Genomic DNA, 25,868 nt, shown 5'->3' on the forward strand with positions numbered 1-25,868 from the left:
CTCTTAGACATTGTGCTGTAACTTAGTGTTAACAGTCTAGAGAACATTCCCTTCAGTCCTTCAGGGAAGTTACACTGTTAACTCACAATTCCAAGGGCAAATTCCACTTATAAATTGAATATTCTCAAAAGAAACAGTGTTAAGTTTTACAGTGTTAAGAGTTACTTTTTTAAGAACACAAAGATAAGATATAAGCAACGTGGATTAATTAATTATTCCTAAATTGATACAGCACAGGATTTAGGCTGAACAGTGCCAAGCCACCAGGAATTACGCAAACCTCTAGTTTATTTAACAGCACAGCCTGGGCGGAGGCGGAAGCTCATTAGGAAACCACTCAAGCACAAAGTTATAAACAACGAAGAACTTTGGAGCCAGTGTGCCGGTAGCTAACTTTCCCCTTAATTACTTGCTTTCTCAGGGCTGTGTACAGGAAGGGTTTGTGATTTGAGTGTTGCTTTGTCTGTATATTAGGAAAGCAGCTGTGCTGAGAGGCTGTGTTTTATCTGGAACAGGAACAGAATCTGATTTTTGACACTAAAGGCCCTAAAAAATGGAAAATTTGAAATTTAATGCAACAGAACGCATGACTGTCGACTACATTAAGGGAATTCTTCAACCCACACCTACCTGTGATACCTGGGATCAAATCTGGGACTTCCAAGCCAAGCCTGATGATCTACTTATTTCTACCTACCCTAAGGCAGGTATGTGAGAGAGGCGGTGGGAGTGAAGGAGATGGGGGTGTGGGGAATATGCACTAATAATGAAACAACCAATATGAATTTGAGTGGAAATCTGTTTACTAGCAAGATAGATTTGTGATAAACCACTCATAGAAACTGAAACTACAAGAAAGTTTAAATGATGTACGAATTTTGAGGATTTAGTTCTTCCTTTGTTGTAGAGCATACTTGTGTAAAAGTAAGTCACTAAAGAATAAAAGGGCTGAACACACTGATTTATTTGATCAAGGCCAAATACCCGGTGCTGGCTGACAACGTCTTCTTGACAACTTTGCCCAGATACTCTCTCTTGCGAGGCTTTGCTTCTGGGCTGCTTTGCAAGGTCAGGTCTGTCACATGCTCCACAGTGTCTGAGAACTGCTCTTCTGATTTCTACCTCTGCACAATGGTATGATGTGAATATATATCCTTGCTTTAATAATTGTTTTTTAAATAAGAATAACTTAAGTCCAAATACTAGATCATAAAAAAATTGGGGTGGTCAAAAAATATGAATTTCTTTTTGGAATATGGAATTACATGAATTCCAGACCTATGGACCTTACAATTGCATATATATGTTCTTTGCAAAATCAAGCTCTATCATTAACTCCTATTACAGAGCAAGACACACACAGACAATTACAATCTAAATCTAAGTACTTTCTTAGATTGTGTTTAAATCATTCTTTAACTCTAAAATTCATAGTAAAAAATTCTGCAAGCAGGGACAGAGAGATAGTAGTAGACAGGGCAATTGCCTTGCATGTGGCTGACCCAGGTTCAATCCCTGGCATCTCATCTGGTCCCCCGAGTACCACCAGGAGTGATTCCTGTGTGTGGAGCCAGAACTAACCTCTGAGCATTGCCAGGTGTGACCTCAAACCAAACAAAAAATAATTCTGCAAGGGCACAGGAGCTTGAGACTTTAATTTGTTAATTGGATAACCATCCTGATTTTCAAATCTTACTCATAAGGATCTTTAAAAGATTTAATTTTTCTAAATGTGATTTTCTAAAAGTAACTGTCGTAGTGGGTCAGTCCTTTGTTTTTAGCGACCAGAGTTTGGAAGCAAGAGAGACCACATTGGAAGATCCACACAGTTTAATTTAACAGAGGAAGGAAAGCTCCAGGGCGGATCCCAGAGTGAGTTTCCCACAAAGAAGGGGAGTTCCCTTTATTTACACCTATGTAGAAAGGGAGATGACCTTTCTACAATATTTTCCATTGTATTGATAATCCCAGGCACCCCTTTTAAGTACTGGGTATATTTTTTACCTTGTTGTTGAGCCTGAAGACCACAAGATGTTGAACTGAGACAGGCAGGATACTCAAGAGGACCATGATTTTAACCATTTACTAGGTCATTTATCAGGTTTGGCCCACACAATATTCCATTTACCGTTATTCTCAGGGTTAAAAAAAAAAAAAACCCTTGCATCTGCCTATTTACCCTGTCCCCAATTATTCCTATCTCATCATTATTGGTAAGGGTCACATATCATTGCTTGAATATCACCCTAATCTCTCAGTATGTCTAATATTTTTGTTTTCTACCTGCAATGTGTGAACATTAAAATTTAGTTCATTGGCAAAAAAAAAAAAAAATGGTTCAAAGAGTTCAAGCATGTGTCTAGCCTAAGGGAGCTTTCAGTTAGTTCTGGCACTACAGAGTCCCTAGACACAGAAGTAACCCCCTAGGCCACTTGGTGTGCCCCTCTTAGCCTCCAAAAAATTATTTGGTCAATTTACACTTTACATGGGCTGGAGTGGGTAGGGCATTTGTCTTGCACATGGCTGACCCAGTTCAATTCCTCCACCCCTCTCAGAGAGCCCGGCAAGCTACAGAGAATATCCCGCCCACATGACAGAGCCTGGCAAGCTACCCGTGGCATATTCAATATGCCAAAAACAGTAACAATAAGTCTCACAATGGAGACATTACTGGTGCCTGCTGGAGCAAATCAATGAACAATGGGACAACAGTGCTATAGTGCTACACTTTTCATAGTTCTAGGGTTAATGGAGCTTCAATAATTTAAAAACATACTCAAAATACTTGTCAACTAATTAATATTTAGCCATCATCAAAACCTTATACATTAAAATCCCTGTATTTACTAGATGCAAATGGAAATGAGAACGGCAGAACCTGGCTTCGATCCAGCATTCCCACGCTAGGCTGCTTTACTCCGGCAGGTTTGGGCACAGGTGGGACTGGCGACAAGCAAGAAAAGCGCCCGATCCATTGCACTTTCACTCATGACTCTGAATGAACCGAGAAAAGATCATCACAAAATCACTGACCTCTTTAAGGGTCATTCATTCTAGTCATCCTCAAACTTCTGGTGATGCTTCAATAAACACCAGTATTAGCACGAGGCTTTAAATTCAGAATAAACATGTAAAACGAGCACAGATAGCGCTAACATTCTTTGGATGAAAAGCTAAAAAATATTTTTTAATGAGTTGGTTCCGGCATAGAGTCTCTTGCCCACAGGCCTGGCTGTCTTCCCCGGGGCCCCTCGGAGGGGATGGGCTCCAGCTTCCCTCCCCACCCCGAGCAGAGCTCCCGGAGACCACCAGAACCTAGCTACAGCCATGCTGGAGGCTCCTCTCTACACGTCGGACAGGTCTCATGCATGAAGGTACCGGCAGAGGAACCCAGGTGTGTGTAAACCCATCAACGGCCAACATCCAGAGAGAGACTTAAAAGCAAGCTCTCAGAAGCTACTTCTCCCTCTAGGAGAAACTGGCAGTCTTCTGAGAGTTTTCTGCCCACGTGGGACAGCCTTGCAAGCTTCCCAGGGTGTATTCATATGCAAAATCCACTAACAAGCTGGATCTCATTCCCCTGACCCTGAAGAGGCCCCAGTGCAACATCGTTAGGAGGGCCGAGTTGAGATAGACTTTTAAGATCTCAGGGAAAGGACGAAATGAGATGTTACTGAGCCCGCCCGAGAAATCGGTGATTAACAGGATACTGTGATACTGTGAAAATGAGTTGGTTCTGGAAAATGTAAACTAATTTAGCATACAGATGTAATCTTGGCACGAGGCTCCCAAGAGCCAGTCCCCTGCAGGGCGGGGCTCCTGCGGCTCCTCTGTCCCTCTATAAATAACTATTTATTTGCAAAGGGGTAAAATAATTTTTAATAAAAAATGCAATCTTTTACTAAAGAGAGTAAATGATTGCGTTAGTCAAATAACAAAAACGATAAAACAAAATTTGATTTTTAAAATAAAAATAAAATATTTTTTTATCGCTTTCTAATATATGCCCCTCCCCCATAGTCATAAAAGCATCCATTTGAGAGTATAAAAGAGGGAATCTATAATGAAAAGTGATGTCACAGAATGTAGATCAGCCAGATTTGGGATTTAGAAAAACATTTTTCAATTACTAAACATCCTTCCAACATGGATTGTGTCACAGTGTCTGATGCAAAAGATCTTTATCAAGAGATAAAGTCAATAAACATCAGCCAGAATCAGCAGTATACAAAAACCACTGAAACTAGGAGATAGTGGCACAATAATAATTCAATTTCTTGGTTTCAAACAGCAAATAGGGGATACGCTATAATAGTTTATCTGCTGGATTCACCAGCAGCTGCCATTATTTAGGAAGAATGATTTTACCTCTCTTCTGCCTTCCACATATCACGTCAATGTATTTTATTGGCAAAATCTGAATGTTATTCAGAATCTTGGTGCAAATGAGTTTAAGGAATACACTTTTCGGGGCTGGAGTGATAGCACAGCGGGTAGGGTGTTTGCCTAGCACACAGCTGGGTTCGAATCCCAGCATCCCATATGGTCCCCTGAGTACCGCCAGGGGTGATTCCTGAGTGCAGAGCCAGGAGTGACCCCTGTGCATTGCTGGGGGTGACCCAAAAAAGCAAAAAAAAAAAAAAAAAAAGAAATACACTTTTCACCAACTGAATCCTGAGAAGGGTAAAATAGAGAAAGATGTAAACATGGAAACTAAGTGCCAATATTACTATCAAGTCCAGTTGCCAATTATTTACTCACTCAGTCAACTCAGTATATTTAGTGTCTCCCATTCAGGCAGCATGCTTAGGAAACAGAGGGTTCCAGAATCTTATAGTGATTACTCTGCTGATCAAAATCTGGTGAGAAAGGCACTTTAAAGAACAGTGTAACTAAATTAATAAATAATATGAATTAATGGTCACAACAGAAAAAAGTTCATTATCAACCTAATATTCACTTCAAACAGCAGTCTGTATAACAATTCTTATCATAAAAATATAAGATATAAATCAATTAACAATGGTGCTTTCTGAACTGCATTATAAACCTAGCTCTAAAATTCACACAGATTTTTTTTTCTAACACCTATCATGTCTTAAGAACTACACTGTAATAAATCTCTATGCATCCTCATATTACATGTGAAATAAGGAACAACGTGGACTCAAGAGATAGTGGACTTAATCCAAAATGAAGGTGATGTTGACCAGAGCCAACGAGCTCCTACTCATGAGCGATTTCCTTTCATTGAGTGGATAATCCCATCCTTAGGCTCTGGTAAGTATAAGTAGCCACAATTGACTATAATAGTAAATAAACACTTACAATTTTACATAAAATTAGTTCTTAGATTCATGCTATCTAAAAAATATCACAGACTTTCAGTGGTACAGGGCCTGAGTTACAGTCCTCAGGCCACTTATAGGCATTATGTGGGCTTCGATCTAAAGCCCCTTCTCACCTGCTGAGCACAATCCTGGAAACACTGTGATTTGTGATCACCACAAAAACATATGGCATCTCAGCACACCAAAACCAGGCATGTATGACCACTGCAATAAAAAACTGAGCACCACAACTAAGTGTGCAACCCTCTGCAAGCATCACACTCAAGTGTGTGAGTGGAACAGCCAAGCATTTGGTAACTTAGTCATCAGAGCAAAGGGAAGTGAAAAGGAATTTTTTTTAATAACAAAAAGAAAAGAATACCCCACTTTGAAAAAATTCTTTTTAACTCTAGGCAAATAACTATTTATGGATTTTATAACTTTTATTTTTTTAATTATACCTGGTCATCACTCTGTTCTGGCCATTTTCTAATGGAATTTCTATTTTTTTTTTTTTGCGGTTTGATTCTCCAATTAGTAATTAATTTTCTCCATCTGGTTGAGCTTAAAAAAGATTATCTCAGTGCAAAGACCTGAATTTTTAAATTTTTGTTCATTTAATTATGAACAGTAGATTCATTTATTGTTTATTACAATTTAGTAATGTTTTAGCCCAAAATTTCATTCACAGACATATTAAGATTTACAGTGCTCTTATTGTTGCCTTGAGATATTCCTTAGTAGTAATAATGGAAGCAGCAGTAATATTAATAGATAAAAATTGCAGGAAATGATCAAAAATCAATTTTACAGGTTTGGAACAGGCTAATGAAATGCCCTCACCACGGACCCTGAAAACACATCTTCCTATTCACTTGCTGCCACCATCCATTCTAGAGAAAAATTGTAAGGTAAAGGACAAAAGTTATTCAGAGTTGGATTCATTAGAACCATCCTGTGTTATGAAGTCAATTTCCTCTGAACACACCTCATTGGTGTTAAAGAAAGGAAGGGTTCCCATCTTCACAATAGTGAATATTCACATGACATGATTTCTTTGTAACTCCAACAAAAAGCCGAGACCAAAGGATAAATACAAAATAATCTCACTTACTGTAGTATATAGAATAACGGGACAAGAGTGCAAGATATCAAAAAGAGGATACCTAGATTGCCCTTAACCCTAGAGTACAGAAATGAAAATAAGAAAGGAAAACTGAGAGAAGTAAGAAGTGGAAAGGAGGTAATAAGGGCAGGGGCAGAGGCACCTAGGTGGCATAGAGGTGAGGTATCTATATAAACCACGACACCAACAATACTGCAAGCATGAGCCCCAAACTACAAAAACCAGAATTTAAAATATACCTGTGAAGGAGTCAGGTCAGAGGGTGGGAAAGAGCCCGAGGACATCAGTGGATAGAACCACACCCACGGTGGGAATGGTGTGGAACATTATACGCCCAAATACTATATAAACAAACTTCATAAATCATAGTGACTTTATAAAATAGTTTAAATTTAAACTTAAACATTTAAAGCCAAGATCAAAAGAAAGCAGCATATGGAAAAAATGTGTATTTTTTTTTGTAATGCACAGCCATATGTAGGTCTAATACTGTTTTTGTGTCTCCCTTCCTTTCATTCCAACCCCACCTAAACCCTATCAGATAATCTATGTAGCTAGAAATCCCAAGGACAATATGGTGTCTTACTACCATTTCCAAAGGATGAATAAAGCACTTCCTGATCCAGGAACCTGGGAAGAGTATTTTGAGAACTTTCTGACTGGAAAAGGTAAGAGAATTCAGTATTGTTTTTTTTTCCTTTCTTAGAGTCCTCAAATGCTCTATGATGAATAATTTATTTATAGAAGCAAGATTTCTATCTTCTTAAATATGACAGAACCAACAATATAACAGTCTCCCTCTCTTCAGGAATTCTGCTTTCAGTGGATACTTGCTGGTGGACTTCTGTGACTTGTTGACTTTTTGTCTAATCTTGCAGTGTGCTGGGGTTCTTGGCATGACCATGTGAAAGGATGGTGGAAAGCCAAAGATGCACACCGAATTCTCTACCTCTTCTATGAGGATATGAAGAAGGTAGTATATTTATAGTACATCTCACATGTGCATTTCACCATACAACATTTAAGTTGTAATTATGGACTCCAGTGGGGACTCATACATTAAAATAGAGAACAGAAAATTGTTTTATTTAATTTTCTATATCTTTCCACGATTCATCATATAATCATCATATATAGGTGATACATTACATTCTTATTTACAGCTTCCTGTAACTTGGAGTACAACAATGCATAATTTTCTGATAGGCAAATATAGCAAAATAAGGTTTTTTCCCTTAAAAACATTTTTTCTTAATTCTGTTTGGGAGGAATTTTTAAAATAATTTTAAATGTAAATTTTTTTCTGGTACACTGTTTTTTCATCAGTAATTATTATAGTACTCCTACAATGAACACCATAGTTTTAAGAAACAGCTTAATAAATTATGTTGTAATGGAAGGTACTAGTAAACTAAGACTAAAAAATATTTAAGTATTATTTTTATTAATGGCAATTATTCATGATGAAGATACTTCTTAGACACTAGGCTTACATAAGTAAGGAAATAGTAATATATATTACCCTATGAACTCACATGAATAACTACTAGTTATCATTAGTCATTATTTTTATAGATAGTAAATGATAACTATTCATCGACCTGCTGTGACTCTACTAAAGACAGAAATACATAAAGAATTATGGTTTCTGCTTCTGTATTTATCATCGAAAACATTGGTACCCCAAAGGTGCTTCCCAGACTAGGACTATCTCAGAGTCCACACCAGATGTGCTAAATAAGTGTGCTTTAGTGAAATTCTCAAAAGCTTTGTATATATGGATAGATTTAGATGTACTACTTAAGAGTCAGTCACTGATGGCAATTATTAATGACTTGTGATTTGTCAGCTATTTCTACAAAATATAGTAAAATCATTTTTCTAGTTTTTACTGAGATATAATAGTTTGAGTTTAATAATTTGAGATATACTGTGTTTTAGTTCCAAACGTACCACATGATTATTTGACATTGGTATATATTATTAAATGCTTCCAGAATTGATTGACAGAACACTAGACCAATCATAATTACAAAATTTTACTTATAATGAGAACTTTATTATTTTTTTAATTTAAATTTTATTGAATCACCATGTGGAGGGTTACATAGTTCTCAAGACCATGTCACTTATACAATACTCAAACACCCGTCCCTTCACCAGTGCCCATATTCCATCACCAACCACCCCATTATACCTCCCACCCCCTCCCGCCCCCCCAGTCCCCGCCCTTGTAAGTGATAAGTTTCACTTCGTTTAGGCTTTATCTTGGTTACATTCCATGTTTCAACACATAACTCACTATTGTTGCTAGGGTTTCCCCCCAAAAAAGAAAAGACAGTCCTACTGTCAAGGAAGCATTTGATAGCTCTCCATTGCTGAGAATGTAGAGATATTAAGTCCCGCTGTTTGTTACATAACTTTTCTATTTTTTCCCCCCCGCCTCGTCCCACGCCACCGAGTTCACGCCTGTTTAGTAATCACCACGCTGCCTGACAAAGGGCAAAAAAAAAAAATGAAAAAAGATGGTTATTTCCCGTCATTAGCCGGCGTGGGGCTCTGGCTTAGTTGATAGTCTGGTAGAATGTCTTCCAGCAGTTTCTGGAACCAAAAGTAATATGCTGGTATCAGCCCCGGCTCGAGATTCCACCAGCGTCCCGCTGTTCCAAGTACATAATAATTTATTCCCTTGTATCCCATTCCCACGCCACCAGGTCCGTGTCAGCTTAATGGACATCATACTATGGTTAACACCACGCCGCGTTTCTTCCCAAGAAAGGATATTTCTTCTCAGCCGGCGTGGGGATATGGCTTAGTTCAGTCTATAGAGATGGCTGCCACTTTGATTGCCTTCAATATTCAGCAAAAGACTTACTATTCTTGTTAGGATTTCCCACCAAAGTCCGACCCGTTAAAAAGGAACCATTTCATATTGGTGATGATTAAATGACATTAGGTCGCGCGGCCATGGCAGCAGCCTCGCGGCTTTGAATTTCTGTATAAAGTCCAGGGAAAGTACAGCCAGAAATTACACGTCACTACAAACTTTAACCCTATTATGGTCCCCCCAAAGTCCAACCCATTACAAAGGAACCATTTCTTATTGGTGATGATTAAATGACATTAGGTTGCGCAGCCATGGCAGCGGCCTCGCGGCTTTGAATTTCTGTATAAAGTCCAGGGAAAGTACAGCCAGAAATTACACGTCACTACAAAATTTAACCCTATTATGTTCCCCCCAAAGTTCAACCCGTTACAAAGGAACCATTTCATATTGCTGATGATTAGATGACATTAGGCTGTCACGGCCGCGCGGTTTTGGGTTTCTATATAAAGTCCAGGGAAAATTCTGCCTAAAATTCTATCGCTAAAATCTTTTACCCTTCAACAAAAAACTCAGTACTATTGTTTGGAGTTTCCCCCCATGGTAGGCCCTGCTAAAAAGGAACATTTACACGTTGCTGACAATCAAGAGATATTAGGTCTATTGCAGCCACGCGGTTTTGGATTTCTACATGAAGTCCAGGGAAAATTCTTTTGGTAATTGCATCACTCGCTGGCAGCGCCTGGGCCAGTAGCTCCGAGCACACAGTTTGGAGGCATTTGGGGGGCGCTGCTCGTGTCCAAAGTGGTTCAGTTGCCTCCGGGGTCGATCTCGCGTGGCGGCAGAAAAGAAAACCGAGAACTTTATTTTTATTTTTTCTTATTTAGCATGATTTTTAAAAAAAATTTATATTAAATCACTATGAGATAGACACAAAGCTGTTCATGATTAGGTTTCAGTCCTAAACATCCGTCCCATCCCTCCACCAGGGCACAGTTCCCAGCATCTGTGTCCTCAGGTTCCCTCCTGCCACCTCCTATTCCCCATCCCCTATCCTGCCTCTGTCGCAGGTGCTTTTCTTCTCTCTCTCTCTCTCTCTCTCTCTCTCTCTCTCTCTCTCTCTCTCTCTCTCTCTCTCTCTCTCTCTCTCTGATGAGGACTTTTAAAACAAACTCTCTTACCAACTTTCAAAGATGTAATTTGGTGTCACTTATGATCTTGACCATGCTACACAATGCCTTCCCATGATGTGTTTAGTTCATAAGTTTTTTGTCATCTTTGCCCATTTTTCCTTCCCTCCCCCATTCCCATATCTGACAACCACCAGTCTGCTCTCTCTCTATGTATCTGTGAGTTTTGGTCTTTGCTGTTATTGTTTGCCTTTGGGGCCATCCACAGTAGTGCTTAGGGCTTACACTATACTCAGGGATCAGTCCTGGCAATACTCAGGAGACCATATGCAGTACCATGGATCAAACCCAGGCTGGCTGCATGCAAGGCAGGCACCTACCCTCTGTACTATCTCTCTGGCTCTCTGGTTCCTGGTTTTTGTTTCGTTTTGTTTTTAAATCAACTGTTTTCTTAAAAAAGAGGTAAGTTATTACATCTCTAGTGTTCTTAGAACCATGAGTAAATTTGATTTACGTAGGAAGATGTCCTTATGAAACATCCTCCTCCTGTATTTCATCCAAAAATGTTAAAAGTTTCTAAAAGATGGGAAAGTGTCCAAAAGGGAACTCTGGACCAGAGAGACAGTGCAGTGATTAAGGAGCTTGCCTTGCACACTCTTAACTAGGGATCAATCCTCAGATAGACCCCTGAGTACCACCAGGAGTAATTCCTGAGTTTAGAGCCGGGAGTAACCCCTGAAGCATTTCTGGGTATGAATCAAAAACTATTTTTTTAAAGGAGACTTTAATTTTCCATACCACGAAGAATGCACGTCAGATATATGTACTATTTTAGTTGAGAGAGTTAACCAATCGCAGGATTAGCTAATCACAGAAAGTTAGTTAATGACAGAATCCCAGATATAAACATTTCATTAAGAAATATTATGGCAGAGTTGTATGAAGGAACAGTTTGCTCTACATGGCAAACTAAGAAGACCATATAAGAAAGTGTGTTTTCAAACTCAGAGTAGCAAAACTTCATGTAAGTGATGTTCACCTACAGTATCAGAGCAATACTCAGATGATATGGCCTTGGGAATGGTGCTCCCATGACTGACTTGCAAGACATTAGGATACAACTCTTGACTCAGCCAACTATCCATTATTATGTGTTAAATGTTTCACCAACTTTAGTCTGCTGATGCTTTAATATTAAGGGCAAGAAATCTTAATAATACTAATTTATTAATAAATATATATGAGTTATTAACTAAAATGAGTCATTTCTAAAAAGTTGACCATATATAAGATTTCAAAATTGTTTAACTCATATTATGCCACTGATTACTATCAGTTGATTTCAATTTTTTACATACATTTTGGTCTTATTTTAATCTTTTCATCAATATTTTAATTTTGAGACACTATGGTTTACAATATTGTTAATCGAAAGGGCTTCATGCATACAACATCAACACCACATCCTCCACCAGAGTGTTTGCTTCCCTTTGTCATTTTCTCAGTTTCATGCCCTCCCCTTCCCTCCTCCTTCGCCACCCATAGTAAGCTCAGTTTTATAGACCAGCTTTCATGTACTGTTGTCTTTGAGAGCACTTATTATTTTTAACTGATTAATTTATGTCCATATTTGCTTTTCTTCTTAATCTGATTATAGAACCCAAAGCATGAAATTCAGAAGTTGGCAGAATTTATTGGAAAGGACTTGGATGATAAAACTCTAGATAAAATTGTCCATCACACTGCATTTGATGTTATGAAGCTGAATCCAATGGCAAACTACTCATCGATTCCTACTGAAATCATGAATCACTCTATTTCTCCTTTCATGAGAAAAGGTTTTTACATTTTCTTTTGACTGTGATTCTTTTAGTCTGGTATTGGAGTCGAAAAGATAAGATAGAGATTAAGGTATCAGACCAACTCCAGAGCAATCCTTAGCACCTCATTCATTCCTCAAGCACGACCAGCACAGAGAATAGAGCCAGGAACAAGCCCCAAGCATAGGCAGGTGTGGGAGAAAGATAGGAAGGGAAGGGAAAAATAAGGTAAGGAAAAAAGAGATAGGAAGGAAAGAGGAGAAGGAAGAAAACAAAATTTAAAAAGAAAAAAAGGGAAAAAATGAAAAGACTCGATATTTCAATTTTTGTGAATATTTAGTTTCTATGGTTAAGAAAAATAACACCTGGTGATAATGGAAGAAGTACTTAAGTAAACACAGATTTAGCTACAAATGTATTATGAATTTGGTGTCTTTACTCCTCCGGTTCATCCCCATATTCCATCCAAAATTCTGGCAAATAAGGTGAAAACACATAAAGTCAGGTGGATTAAAGAACTCATTTGTTGAATACCTTATTAGTTAGATTTATCCACTCAGAAATGGGTACTATGTAACAAATACCAGGGTGATTTTCAGAGAAGTGAACAAGAATCACAGAAATTCCATCCATTAGGAAAATTCTATTCTAGGCATAAATAATAACTAATACACAAAATAAAAGCAAGCACTTTGAAGTAAAAGAAATCTGGGGAAAAATGGGATTACAACAGGAGAATATAGACATTTTCTTTTTCCTCCTTAAAACTGTACCTGAAAAAAGGGACTGGAGCGATAGTACAACGGGTAGGGCGTTTGCCTTGCACGCGGCCAACCCGGGTTCGATTCCCAGCATTCCATATGGTCCCCTGAGCACCACCAGGGGTGATTCCTGAGTGCAGAGCCAGGAGCCAGGAGTAACCCCTGTGCATAGCCGGATGTGACCCAAAAAGCAAAATAAATAAATAAATAAATAAATAAATAAAACCGTACCTGAATCTTAAGGAGATCCTTAAAACGGGATCTCCTTTTGCCTTTTGTCTGTCTACAGCGTGGAAGACCCTGACATAAAAACTATCATGATTTTTGATGTGTGAGAAATCAAGGGAAAGATGAAAAAACCCTTCAGGATAGAGATTTTCATGTTATTTTCTCATTTTCCCATTCAGATGGCTCAAGCTGTCCATGACTCACGATTAGAACTAAGAAATTCTTTCCTTCAGGATGAGAAAGTGATTGGATATCAAGAGTAATAATTTTTATTCTGCCAGTAGCTTTTCCTGGAAGGTGGAATAGAAACCAAGAAACAGGAGACTAGGAAAGCACAAAATTTTCCAATGATTATTTACCCTCCTATATGACTATTTCAGGGGCAGTTGGAGACTGGAAGAATCATTTTACTGTGGCTCAGAATGAGATATTTGATGAGGACTACAAGAAGAAAATGGCTGACACAAGTCTAACTTTCCAATTCCAACTCAAGTAAGAAGAAGAAGAAGAAGAATTAAATTGTTTTAGTTCATTATTCAATATATAACAAAATATTAACAATAAAAGGTTGTTAATCAGAATACATATTGTATTCAGGTAAAGGGAGGTCCAATAAATTAGTAGGTATAATCAATATATTATTGTTATCTTCCTTTTACTTGGTATTCAGTAGATCACTAGTAAGTTGTCAGCATATTAAAAATATATATGTGTACATATATGTCATCTTTGGGGCTGTATCTGATAGATAGTGCTTAAGGATCACTCCTTAGCTCTGCACTTAGGAATCACTCTTGTTGGTGCTCAGGGGACCATATGGGGTGCTGGGATCAAACCCAGTCGGCCACATGTAAGTGCCCTAAACCCACTGTACTATCACTCCAGTACCCCATAGTACTAAAATATTTTAAAGTGTCTATATCTTCAAGCAATTATTTGTTTGTTTATTTTTTTTGTGAAACAAGAAAGTTTCTTGAAACTTATTTGGAAACATGTGAGGAAAAAGAGAGAGGGAGGAATACTGGAAAGAGCACAGTCTTTTCCAGAGTGGAAATAAGCACAGAAATGGCGAGGCAAGTGAGTGAGACATTTGTTCAAGAGAGAAGAGGGACTTAAGAGAAAGCCTCTTTTAGCAATTTCTTGGTATCAAAGTAACCATAGAGTAACTTAAAAATGTATGGACATGGAGAGTATCATGCTGAGCAAAATAAATCAGAAGTAGAGGAAGGGACAGACATGGAATAACAGCACTCATTTGTGGGATCTAAAAAATATATAGGATGACGCTAATATTCAAGGACAGTGAATCCAGGACCAAGAGGACTAGCCATGATTAGAAGCTTGTCACAGTATGCGTGTGGAGGGGGGTGTTATGAGGAGTGGAGGAGGACAGGATAGAGAAGGGACCACTATGACAGTAATAGTTGGAAATGATCACTCTAGACAAGAACTGAGTGCTGAAAGTAGGGAAAGGGATATGCATGGTAACTTTTCAGTACCTGTATTGCAAATCATAATGCCCAAAAGGAGAGAGAGAGAGAGAGAGAGAGAAGTGGAATGTCCACTGGTGAAGGGACAGGTGTTGGAACATTGTATGACTAAAACCCAATCATGAACAGCTTTGTAACTGCATATCTCTTGGTGATTTGCTTAAAAAATAAATTAAATTTAAAGATTAAATGTTTTTAAATATCACTGTCACTGTATTACTGTCATCCCGTTGCTCATCAATTTGCTTGAGCGGGCACCAGTAATGTCTCCATTGTGAGACTTGTTGTTACTGTTTTTGGCATATTGAATACCCCATGGGTAGCTTGCCAGGCTCTGCTGTGCAGGCGAGATACGCTCAGTATAAAATTTTAAAAAGAAAAGAAATCCAGGGTTCTCAGAGGGAAAGTGGTGAAAAAGGAGCCCTCAAACACCGTTGTCAGGACTGTAGCCTGGCTCAGCTTCTGTGGAACAGGATGGAATGCTTTTTAAGGCAGGAACAGAGCTTCCATTTGCTCCAGCAGCTTCACTTACTGGCTTCTAGCCCCCAAATGTCAAAGCATTAATCTAAACAGATACACACACTCCTCTGTTTACTGCAGTGCTTGCTACAAGAGGCATGGTATGGAAACCATTTGAGGTATGGAAACACCGCAAATGTCCAGTGACAAATGAATAAAGAAGTTTTGGAATATATACACTGTATATTAACTAAAAGGCCATGGCGCTCTATCTCTCCCGTGCTTGTGTTCAGTAGTCTCAAGCCACTTCCCGCACCCCAGGGAGGCCAATGGCAACGGGCAGGCAAAGGAAGGAATAAGGGCCAGGCTGGTTGGTGTCAGTGCAGTTTATTCCATTCCCATCTCCATTCTCCTCTGATTCTCCTCCTGCTTCTTCCTCCCCATGCTACTTCATTCTCTTCTGGATCCTGCTTCATTCTTCTCGCTCTGTATTCCCCAGCCCCCTCTTACAGCCTAGTTAAATCAAAAAGCATGAGGGGTTTTTACTAGATTGCTTAGTTCCGTGTCACGTTTGAAGATACCTTTATGCAGCTGTTAGAAAAAAGGAGGTCAAGAATTTTGTAGTCAAGTGGATGGGCATGAAAAGTTTCATGCTGAGTGAAATGAGTCAGAAAGAGAGAGACAGACATAGAAAGATTGCACTCATCTATGGTATATAGAATAACAGAGTGGGAGACTAACACCCAAGAACTGTAGAAATAAGTACCAGGAGGTTGACTCCATGGCTTCGAGGCTGGCCTCACGTTCCGGGGAAAGGTCAACTCAGAGAAGCGATCACCAACTACATTGTAGTCGAAGGCCATGTGGGGGAAGGGAGTTGCGGGCTGAATGAGGGCTAGAGACTGAGCACAGCGGCCACTCAACACCTTTATTGCAAACCACAACAGCTAATTAGAGAGAGAGAACAGAAGGGAATGCCTTGCCACAGTGGCAGGGTGGGGTGGGGGGGAGATGGGATTGGGGAGGGTGGGAGGGACGCTGGGTTTACGGGTGGTGGAGAATGGGCACTGGTGAAGGGATGGGTTCCCGAACTTTGTATGAGGGAAGTATAAGCACAAAAGTGTATAAATCTGTAACTGTACCCTCACAGTGATTCTCTAATTAAAAATAAATAAATTTTAAAAAAAAATTAAAAAAAAAAAAAAGCATGAGGGGTTGGGGTAATAATTACACATAGGTGTGGTCATACAATCAAAAGAGGTAGAGTCTTTCCCTCAGGGGAAGCTTCTTCTAGGACCAATTCTCTTCAGCAGGACCACCCACCCAAGAGCAGAATCCCATGGAGAATGTTTCTCCAAGGAGAGTGTTTCTCTCCTTGAAACACCAAGGAGAGTGTTTCTCCTCTCCTTTTCCAACAAACATATAAACATTCATAATAATCATTTTGTATGGACACAGTAAGAGATACATTAAGCTTATATGGGGCTGGAGCAATAGCACAGTGGGTAGGGCGTTTGCCTTGCATGCGGTCAACCGGGGTTCGATTCCTAGCATCCCATATGGTTCCCTGAGCACCACCAGGAGTAATTCCTGAGTGCAGTCAGGAGTAACCCCTGTGCACCGCCGGGTGTGACCCAAAAGTGGAAAAAAAAAGATACATTAAGCTTATAGAATTGCTCTCCTGGGGTCATCTTGATCTCAGGCTACAGTGCTCATGCCAGATTAGTCTTTCCTATCCCTAGCAGGGTCCTAGTCTCATGGTTACTTTTTGGATCATGACAGTATTTGTGCATGACCAAGCTCTTAACTTATAGTTAAGTATTGTGGCACTTTGGCCTGGCTCATTTCATTGCCAGAGAAGCTCACAGCTTGCCCTGGGTCCATTTAGTTCCTTGTCGGGACCCTGCTTTTGGGGTGCTAGGAACTAAGGGCAACTGAGGCTAAAGTAGAGAAAGCAGATGCCCAGGAGTGTGTATTGTTCAGAGACAATTAACTCCCAAGTTACAAAAGCTTAATATTAACTGTTTCCCTTTGTCCATACAAAAAGGACATTGCTTTAAAGTAAACTATCCAAAAGATATAAGGAGAGAAGAAAGGCAATATTAACTATAATACAAGTTCAGTGTCCTAGAAGGGTCTGACCTTACAAGTTAAGTCTGATTAGGGGGAAAAGGTGATTAACTGGTTGGGGAAGAGAGCACAGAGAAGTTACAGATAAGCACAGAGGAATGGGAGTGACTCAGGAGCACTGTGATGGGTGTGTCCCAATAAACCCAAGCTCGTTGTGGCAACGGAGAAAGGACAAACCAATGTTATCCTACAATATATAGTAGAATACTTCACAGCTGCAGGAGGAGATGGAATCTTGCAGTTTGTTGCAAGTTGGTTAGAACTGGAGGGCATCGTATTAAGTGAAATAAGTCAGAGGGAAGAGAGTAAACACAGGATGATCTCACTCATCTCTGGCATACAGAGAAAAAAACAAGGGAGCAGACAGTATTGAACGATGACATTTACTTTCTTGGCCTTAAATTATAAAACTGAGATTATCAACAAGTGGAAGAAGGGGGGTAAATGAAGGGATGATCTAGAATAAGATAAGGTGGAGGGTGTTTGTCACTATGGTGGTGGGGGGGAGTGTTGTAAATACACGAATATCATAAATCTTAGTAATATTCCAATCATATTACCTAACTAAAAGAAAATTCTTTTCTCTCATGAAACAATAAATAAAAATCAAGAGCCTGATAATGCACGGTTTTTGGAGCTACAAGTCAAATGAGCAGATTCGATACTCACCCACTCAATGTTGAGGAAAACTGTCTACTTTGCCATAAAAATGGAGGCCAGAGCCTGTGGGCTTTTTAATAGCAGGGATTGTATATACTTTGTTAATACATTAGTTGTTTATATCGGCTAGGCCATAAATTCATATCATTTGAGTGTGATGCAAATAAGACTTCACTGAAATCTTATGTAAGCTCTAGCATTCCTGCTACTTTGGAATAGCATTCTTGCTTGCTGTTCTGGCTAGTTTGTTACGTGTGACTTTCAGACAAAATCTCTGTGCAATTATTATGTTGAGGAGAGTTTCTTCCAGGTGGTGGGAGTGGGTACTCTCCACCAGAATTACCTCTGGGCATTTGGACTCAGTACCCCCATAACATGGTTACAAAGCATACCTGTTTTGCAAAGCTGTTATAAGCTTGTCAGAGAACTACTGTCAAATTGAAAGGCTGGGCTGCTGAGATATAACTCAAGTAGTAGAGCGCATACCTAGCATGTAGAAGGCCTTAGTTCAATCCTTGTCAAGGCATGTCTCCTCAGTACCACCAAGTTTGTCCCTGGTACTCCACCCCAGCACTTCCTATGTGCCCCTGAATATCACTGAAGTACCCACAACCAGGCCCAGGCACCTGCAAAGCCTAAATATCAGGGCAGAGAAACCCTAGAAGCACAGATATTCCCACCCCTGGAGCCCCAGATATGATCTCGGTCTATAAAACTCAATTGTTAGGGGCTAGAGGGAACGTTATATAGCAAACAGTGAATTTGTCTTGCAAATGGCAGACCTGGGTTTCATCCCTGGCAACATATATGCTCCCTTGAGCATTACCAGAAGTGACCCCTGACACCGAGACAGGAGTAACCCTGAGCACAGCTGGATGTAACCCCAAAACAAACAAAAAATATTGATTGATTCCTGAAGGCCTTGTGCATCTCTGGTTTGATTAGTATTCTCATTTTAGGGTTTCTCAACTAAAGTTTTGCCCACTTCATCACGTCCAGTGGAGTGCATTTTTTTTTTTGCTTTTTGGGTCACACCCAGAAATGCTCAGGGGTTACTCCTGGATCTGTGATCAGGAATTACTCCTGATGGTGCTTGGGGAACCATATGGGATGCCAGGGATTGAACCCGGGTTGGTTGTGTGCAAGGCAAACGCTCTACCTGCTATATCGCTCCAGCCTCTCATTTTGTATTTTTAAAAATTATTCTAACCTCAATTTTTACTTTATCTCCAGTCAAATAGTCACATATTCAGTTTAAGCTTATATATTTAAGAAATCCTTGAAAATAACAATATAGAGGAAGGGAACAAAGTTTTGGATTGTCTATGAATGCCTTAGTATGAAGGTCAAATATTCCTTCTAGTTTTCTGTTTATCTCCTTTTTTCCTTTCATTCTTCTTGAGATAAAACTCTTCTGCCAGAATGTTTTAAACTTTGGCATATGAAGCAATAGCACAGCCTTGCGTTTGCCTTGCACGCGACTGACCCAGGTTCAATTCCCAGCATCCCATATGGTCCCCTGAGCACTGCCAGGAGAAATTCCTGAGTGCATGAGCCAGGAGTAACCCCTGTGCAACACTGGTGTGACCCAAAAAGCAGAATGTTTTAAACTTTAAATCCCTTTTTACCACAAATACATATTTTGATTTCTGGATATTCTCTATTCAAAATGCATTCGAAACTTTTAACATTTAGATGTCAACTTCTTAACTTCAAAACTGGAATCAGCATAAGGCTGTGATTTATCACCCATTCTCAGCTTTCACATGCCTTGCTGAGAAAGGAAAAGAGATGGGAGGCATCTGCTTCTGTTCAGCTGCAAGGTCACTAAAGCCAAAGTGGTGGTTTTTAGCCACTAGGATTTTAAAGTGACTCACTTTTTTCCCTTCAGCAAGAAGGCCTGAAGCTGGTCTGAAATTTCAGCTCAAAAGCCTGATCTCTTTAAACTCTGATTGGATAAAAGTTTTCAACCAATTTTATAACTCTAGAAAGCAGACCAATTTTTCATTAAAATTGGCTGAGGCTTGTAAGATAAATCCTTGCATTCTCTGAGCTCTCATTTCACTTTAGTTTCAGGCTCTAGTTTTGCAGCTCTTTCTAGATAGTACAGATTCTGAAGCTCAAAAGAATTTCAGCTGGGGCTGGATCGATAGCACAGCAGGTAGGGCATTTGCCTTGCACCCGGCCGACCCAGGTTCGATTCCCAGCATCCCATATGGTCCTCTGAGCACCTCCAGGAGTAATTCCTGAGTGCAGAGCCAGGAATAACCCCTGTGCATTGCCAGATGTGACTCAAAAAGAAAAACAAAAGAATTTCAGATGCTACTAACCATTAATGTTTTCCCAATATGAATTTTAGATTGAGAATTTAAATTTCTCTGTCCGAAAATACCTAAACCTTTTAAATTGCTGGATTGCATATCACTCGAACCTCTCATGATAATATTGCTTGCGCAGGTCTAAGGATATCTACTTCTGATTCCAACCTGGCTCTAACATTCAAGTGTTCCACACAGACAGACAGACAGACAGACAACAAACTGACTACAAATACCACATGCACATGTGCTCATATTTACAGTTGATCGACTGATCTGACCCTTCAAGAATGGCAGGGAGAAAACTGATAGACTGAGAAAGAAAGGGGCAGTCCCCAGGGCAAAATCATCCTCGTTGGCAGATTTAGAACTTTGTCCCCCACTTGCCAGCCTGATCAGCCTGTTTCCTGCTTATTAAAGATGGGTCAAGAAAGCGCTTTTAAGGGCTGGAGTGATAGCACAGCGTGTAGGGCGTTTGCCTTGCATGCAACTGACCCGGGTTTGATTCCCAGCATCCCATATGGTCCCCTGAGCATCGCCAGGAGTAATTCCTGAGTGCATGATCCAGGAATAACCCCTGTGCATTGCCGGGTGTGACCCAAAAAGAAAAAAAAAGCGCTTTTATTAATATAAAGCGGCAAACCAAATCATGGCAAAGTAAGTTGTTGTCAGTCTAAGGTTGTCAAATGCTACTTTTTTTTTTTTTAACTTTCGTAGTTCTGAGGCAGAGTTAGAATTATCTTATCTGATATGGGGATAGGCGGGAGTTCTGACTATTGGGATGGTCTAGAAAATTTTGAGTGGGTTTCAGACTGAAGAAGGTCACAAGAGACAGTGCAGGTCATTTCTTATTGATAAAGGGATTTGCACAACAGGAAGAATTAACAATACTAAATATATATGCACCTAATGAAGGACCAGCAAAGTATTTAAAACAACTACTCATAGACTTGAAGAAAGACATCGATAGTAACACAATACTAGTGGGAGGCTTCAACACCGCTTTATGACCTTTTGATAGATCAACCAGACTCAAGCTTAGCAAGGGCATACAGCATCTGGGGGTAGAAATGGAAGAAAGGGATTTAATAGATATATACAGGACACTTCATCCTCAAAAAGCTGAATATACATTCTTCTCAAGTGTGCATGGAACATTCTCCAAAATAGACCACATGCTGAGCCACAAAACATACCTCCATAAAAATAAGAAGATAGAGATTGTATCAACGATCTTCTCAGACCACGATGCGCTGAAATTAGAAATAAATCACACACACAAACAGAAAATAAAATCAAACACCTGGAAATTAAACAGCTCACTATTGGACAATGAGTGGCTTAGAAAGGAAGTCAAAGAAGAAATCAAAAGATTTCTGGAAAAGAATGACAATAAGAAAACGAGTTACCAAAACCTATGGGACACAGCAAAAACTGTGTTAAGAGGAAAGTTCATAGCTCTACAAGCATTCCTCAGGAAGGAGGAGCAAGCCCACATAAGTAACCTAACCTTACAGCTTAAGAGCTTAGAGAATGACCAACAAAAGAAGTCCAATCCGAACAGGAGGAAGGAAATAATAAAACTCAGAGCAGAAATTAATGAGATGGAAACAAAAAAAACAATCCGAAAGATCAATGAAACCAAGAGCTGGTTCTTTGAGAAAATAAACAAGATCAATAAACCTCTAGCAAGACTCACAAAAAAAGGGAGAGAAAAAAAACCTTAATAAACCAAATTAGAAATGAAAAGGGGGACATTACAACAGAAATTTAAAGGATCCTCAGAGATTAATTTGAGAATCTTTATGCCACGAGACATGAAAACCTTGAGGAAATGGATAAATTCCTAGACTCCTATAGCCTCCCAAGGCTTAACCAAGAAGACCTGGAATACCTGAACAGACCTATCACCATCAAAGAAATTGAAACAGTAATAAAAAGTCTCCCCAAGCACAAAAGTCCTGGCCCAGATGGATTTACTAGTGAATTCTTCAAAACCTTTAAAGAGGACTTACTCCCAATCCTCTTTAAGCTTTTACAGGAAATTGAAGTATCAAAAACACATCACAACAGTTTCTATGAAGCAAATATCACCCTGATACCAAAAACAGATAAAGATACCACAAAGAAAGAGAATTACAGACTGATATCCCTGATGAAAACAGATGCAAAGATCTTCAACAAAATATTAGCAAATAGAATCCAACGACTCATCAAAAAGATAATACACCATTACCAAGTAGGATTCATCCCAGGAATGCGAGGATGGTTTAACATTCGCAAGTCAATCAACATAATTCATCATATTAATAAAAGAAATAATAAAAACCATATGATCATATCAATAGATGCAGAGAAAGCATTTGACAAGATATAGCACCCGTTTATGATGAAAACTCTCAGCAGAATGGGCATCAAAGGAACTTTCCTCAATATAGCCAAAGTCATCTACCAAAAGCCCACGGCAAGTATCATTCTCAATGGAGAAAAACTAAAAGCCTTACCTCTAAGATCGGGCACAAGGCAAGGTTGCCCGCTTTCGCCACTCCTACTCAATATAGTACTGGAAGTCCTGGCCATCGCAGTTAGACAAGAAAAAGATATCAAGGGCATACAGATAGGAAAAGAAGATATCAAGTTATCACTACTTGCAGATGATATAATACTATACTTGGAAAACCCTAAAGACTCTACAGAAAAGCTCCTGGAAACAATAAGTCGATATAGTAAAGTGTCAGGCTACAAAATCAACATCCAAAAGTCCATGGCTTTCTTATATACAATTAATAAAAGAGAAGAACGAGACATTTAAAAAATCCTTTTCATAATAGTACCTCAGAAGATCAAGTACCTTGGCATCAGCTTAATCAAAGAGGTGAAGGACTTACACAAGGAAAATTACAAAACACTACTTCAAGAAATAAAGGAGGACACTAGGAAATGGAGACACATTCCCTGCTCATGGTTAGGGAGAATTAATATTATCAAAATGGCAATACTGCCTAAAGCACTATACAAATTTAATGCAGTTCCTATCAGGATACCCATGACATTTTTCAAAGAAATAGACAGAACCCTCCTGAAATTCATATGGAACAATAAACCCCCACGAATAGCTAAAGCAATCCTTGGAAAAAAGAAGATGGGTGGTGTCATCTTCCCCAACTTCAAACTCTACTACAAAGCAGTAGTAATTAAAACAGCATGGTATTGGGATAAAAACAGATGTGCAGACCAATGGAACAGAGTTGAATATCCTGTCACAGACCCCCAAATATATGGCCACTTAATCTTTGACAAGGGAACAAGAAACGCAAAGTGGAACAAGGAAAGCCTCTTCAACAAGTGGTGCTAAGAAAACTGGATAGCTACCTGCAAAAAAATGAACTCTGACCTCTGTCTAATGCCAGGCACAGAAGTCAGATCAAAGTGGATTAAAGACCTCAATATCAGACATGAATCTCTAAGGTTCATAGAAGAAAATGTAGGCAGAACTCTCCATGACATTAAAGCTAAAAGCATCTTTAAGGATGAAACAGCACTGACCATGCAAGTGAAAGTAAACGTAAACAAATGGGACTACATCAAACTAAGAAGCTTCTGCACTTCAAAAGAAACAGTGACCAAAATACAGAAAGAGTCCAAAGTATGGGAAAGAATATTTACCCAATACCCATCTGATAAGGGATTAATATCCAGGATATACAAGATACTTGTAGAATTGTATAAGAAAAAAACCTCCAATCCCATCAAAAAATGGGGAGAAGAAATGAACAGAAGTTTTCTCAAAAAAGAAATACAAATGGCCAAAAGGCACAAGAAAAAATGTTCCACATCACTAGTCATCAGGAGATGCAAATCAAAACAACAATGAAATATCATCTCACACCACAGAGACTGGCACACATTCAAAAGAACAAAAGCAACCAGTGCTGGCGCAGATGTGGGGGAAAAGGGACGCTCCTTCACTGATGGTGGGAATGCTGACTGGTCCAGTCTTTCTGGAAAACAATATGGACAGTCCTTCAAAGACTAGAAATTGAGCTTCCATATGACCACGCAATACCACTTCTGGGAATATATCCAGAGGATGCAAAAGAGCACAGTAGAAATGACATCTGTACCTATATATTCATTGCAGCACTGTTCACAATAGCCAGAATATGGAAACAACCCGAGTGCCCTAACACAGATGACTGGTTAAAGAAACCTTGATACATCTACACAATGGAATACTATGCAGCTGTTAGGAGAGATGAAGTCATAAAATTTGCTTATAAATGGGTAAACATGGAGAGTATCATGCTAAGTGAAATGAGTCAAAAAGAGAGGGACATAGAGGGACTGCACTCATTTGTGGAGTATAAAATAACATCACATGAGGCTGACACCCAAGAATGGTAAATATAAGGGCCAGGAGGAATGCCCCATAGCTGGATGACTGCTTCATGAGCAGAGGGGAGAAGCAGATGGAATAGAGAAGGGATCCCTAAGAAAAATGATGGCTGGAGAAATCAGTTGGGATGGGATGTGTGCCGAAGTTAGATAATGGACCAAACATGATGACCTCTCAGTGTCTGTGTTGCAAGCTATAATGCCCAAAAGTAGAGAGTATGGGGAATATTGTCTGCCATAGAGGCAGGGGGAGAGTGGGAAGGGGGGTATACCCGGGATATTGATGGTGGGGAATGTGGCTACATGTTTGATCATTGTGTGATTGTAATCCAAACATGAAAGCTTGTAACTATCTCACGTGATTCAATAGAATTTTAAAAAAAGAAAAAATGCTGCTTCATTACATGTAATGGCAAATCCAAATACTATCTTCCTTATTAAAGCATATTTATTGACTCACAGATTTATCACAACTCCAGCTTTATTCCTTATTGACAGTCTTGTGTCTTCATACTCTGCCTTTTTAATTTTCAGTATCAATTTTGTTTTCAAGCTGCCTTTCATCACAGTAACAAATACTTGCCAATGGCAATCAGGGCTATATTTCTTTCTTTTTGGGGTTAATTATTTTGGGGGGGAGGTGGGGTCACGCCCAGAGATGATCAGGAGATACTCCTGCCCCTGCACTCAGGAATTACTCCTGGAGGTGTTTGGGGCACTATATGGGATGCCAGGGATTGAACCCAGCTCAATTGTGTGCAAGGCAAACGCCCTCCCTGCTGTCTCCAGTCCTCCAGGGCTACATTTTTGTCTGTATGTATATACCCAAAGGGAGAACTATCACTAAACCAAACACTAAACATAAGCCTCACAGACAGTCTTAGAACGAACTATGATATGGTGCTGGCAGTACTATCGCAGGGAAGCACACATACTGGAAACCACCATAATCTCTGCAGTACTTAATGTTTTTCTACTGGGTAATTAAGTCTCTACTTAGTAATAATCAGCCAGATTTGATACACTACACGGTGTTCTCAGCCTTTGGGCCGTGTCAAACCGCAGGGACTGAGTCACATATACCTTGGCTCGGGGGGTATTAACTCTAAGGGAGGAAGGACGTGATGGAACAGGCGCTGCGCGCAAACCCCCCAGCGGGTCCCCCAGCGACCCTGGCTCCGCCGCCGCCCAGCCCCA

General features: G+C 39.6%; 1 protein-coding gene across 1 annotated transcript; it reads left to right on the forward strand.

Annotated features, from left to right (window-relative positions):
- The first annotated feature begins 388 nt into the window (after window positions 1-388).
- Window positions 389-14,923, forward strand: SULT1C4 (sulfotransferase family 1C member 4). The gene is made up of 7 exons (XM_004621707.2): window positions 389-707; window positions 5,155-5,280; window positions 6,144-6,241; window positions 6,998-7,124; window positions 7,335-7,429; window positions 12,068-12,248; window positions 13,600-14,923. Exons 1-7 carry the CDS (start codon window positions 554-556, stop codon window positions 13,713-13,715), a joined length of 897 nt encoding a protein of 298 aa, XP_004621764.2. The 5' UTR covers window positions 389-553; the 3' UTR covers window positions 13,716-14,923.
- Window positions 14,924-25,868: the final 10,945 nt, after the last annotated feature.

Source organism: Sorex araneus, chromosome 1, assembly GCF_027595985.1.
Source record: "Sorex araneus isolate mSorAra2 chromosome 1, mSorAra2.pri, whole genome shotgun sequence".
Classification (NCBI taxonomy): Eukaryota; Metazoa; Chordata; class Mammalia; order Eulipotyphla; family Soricidae; genus Sorex; species Sorex araneus.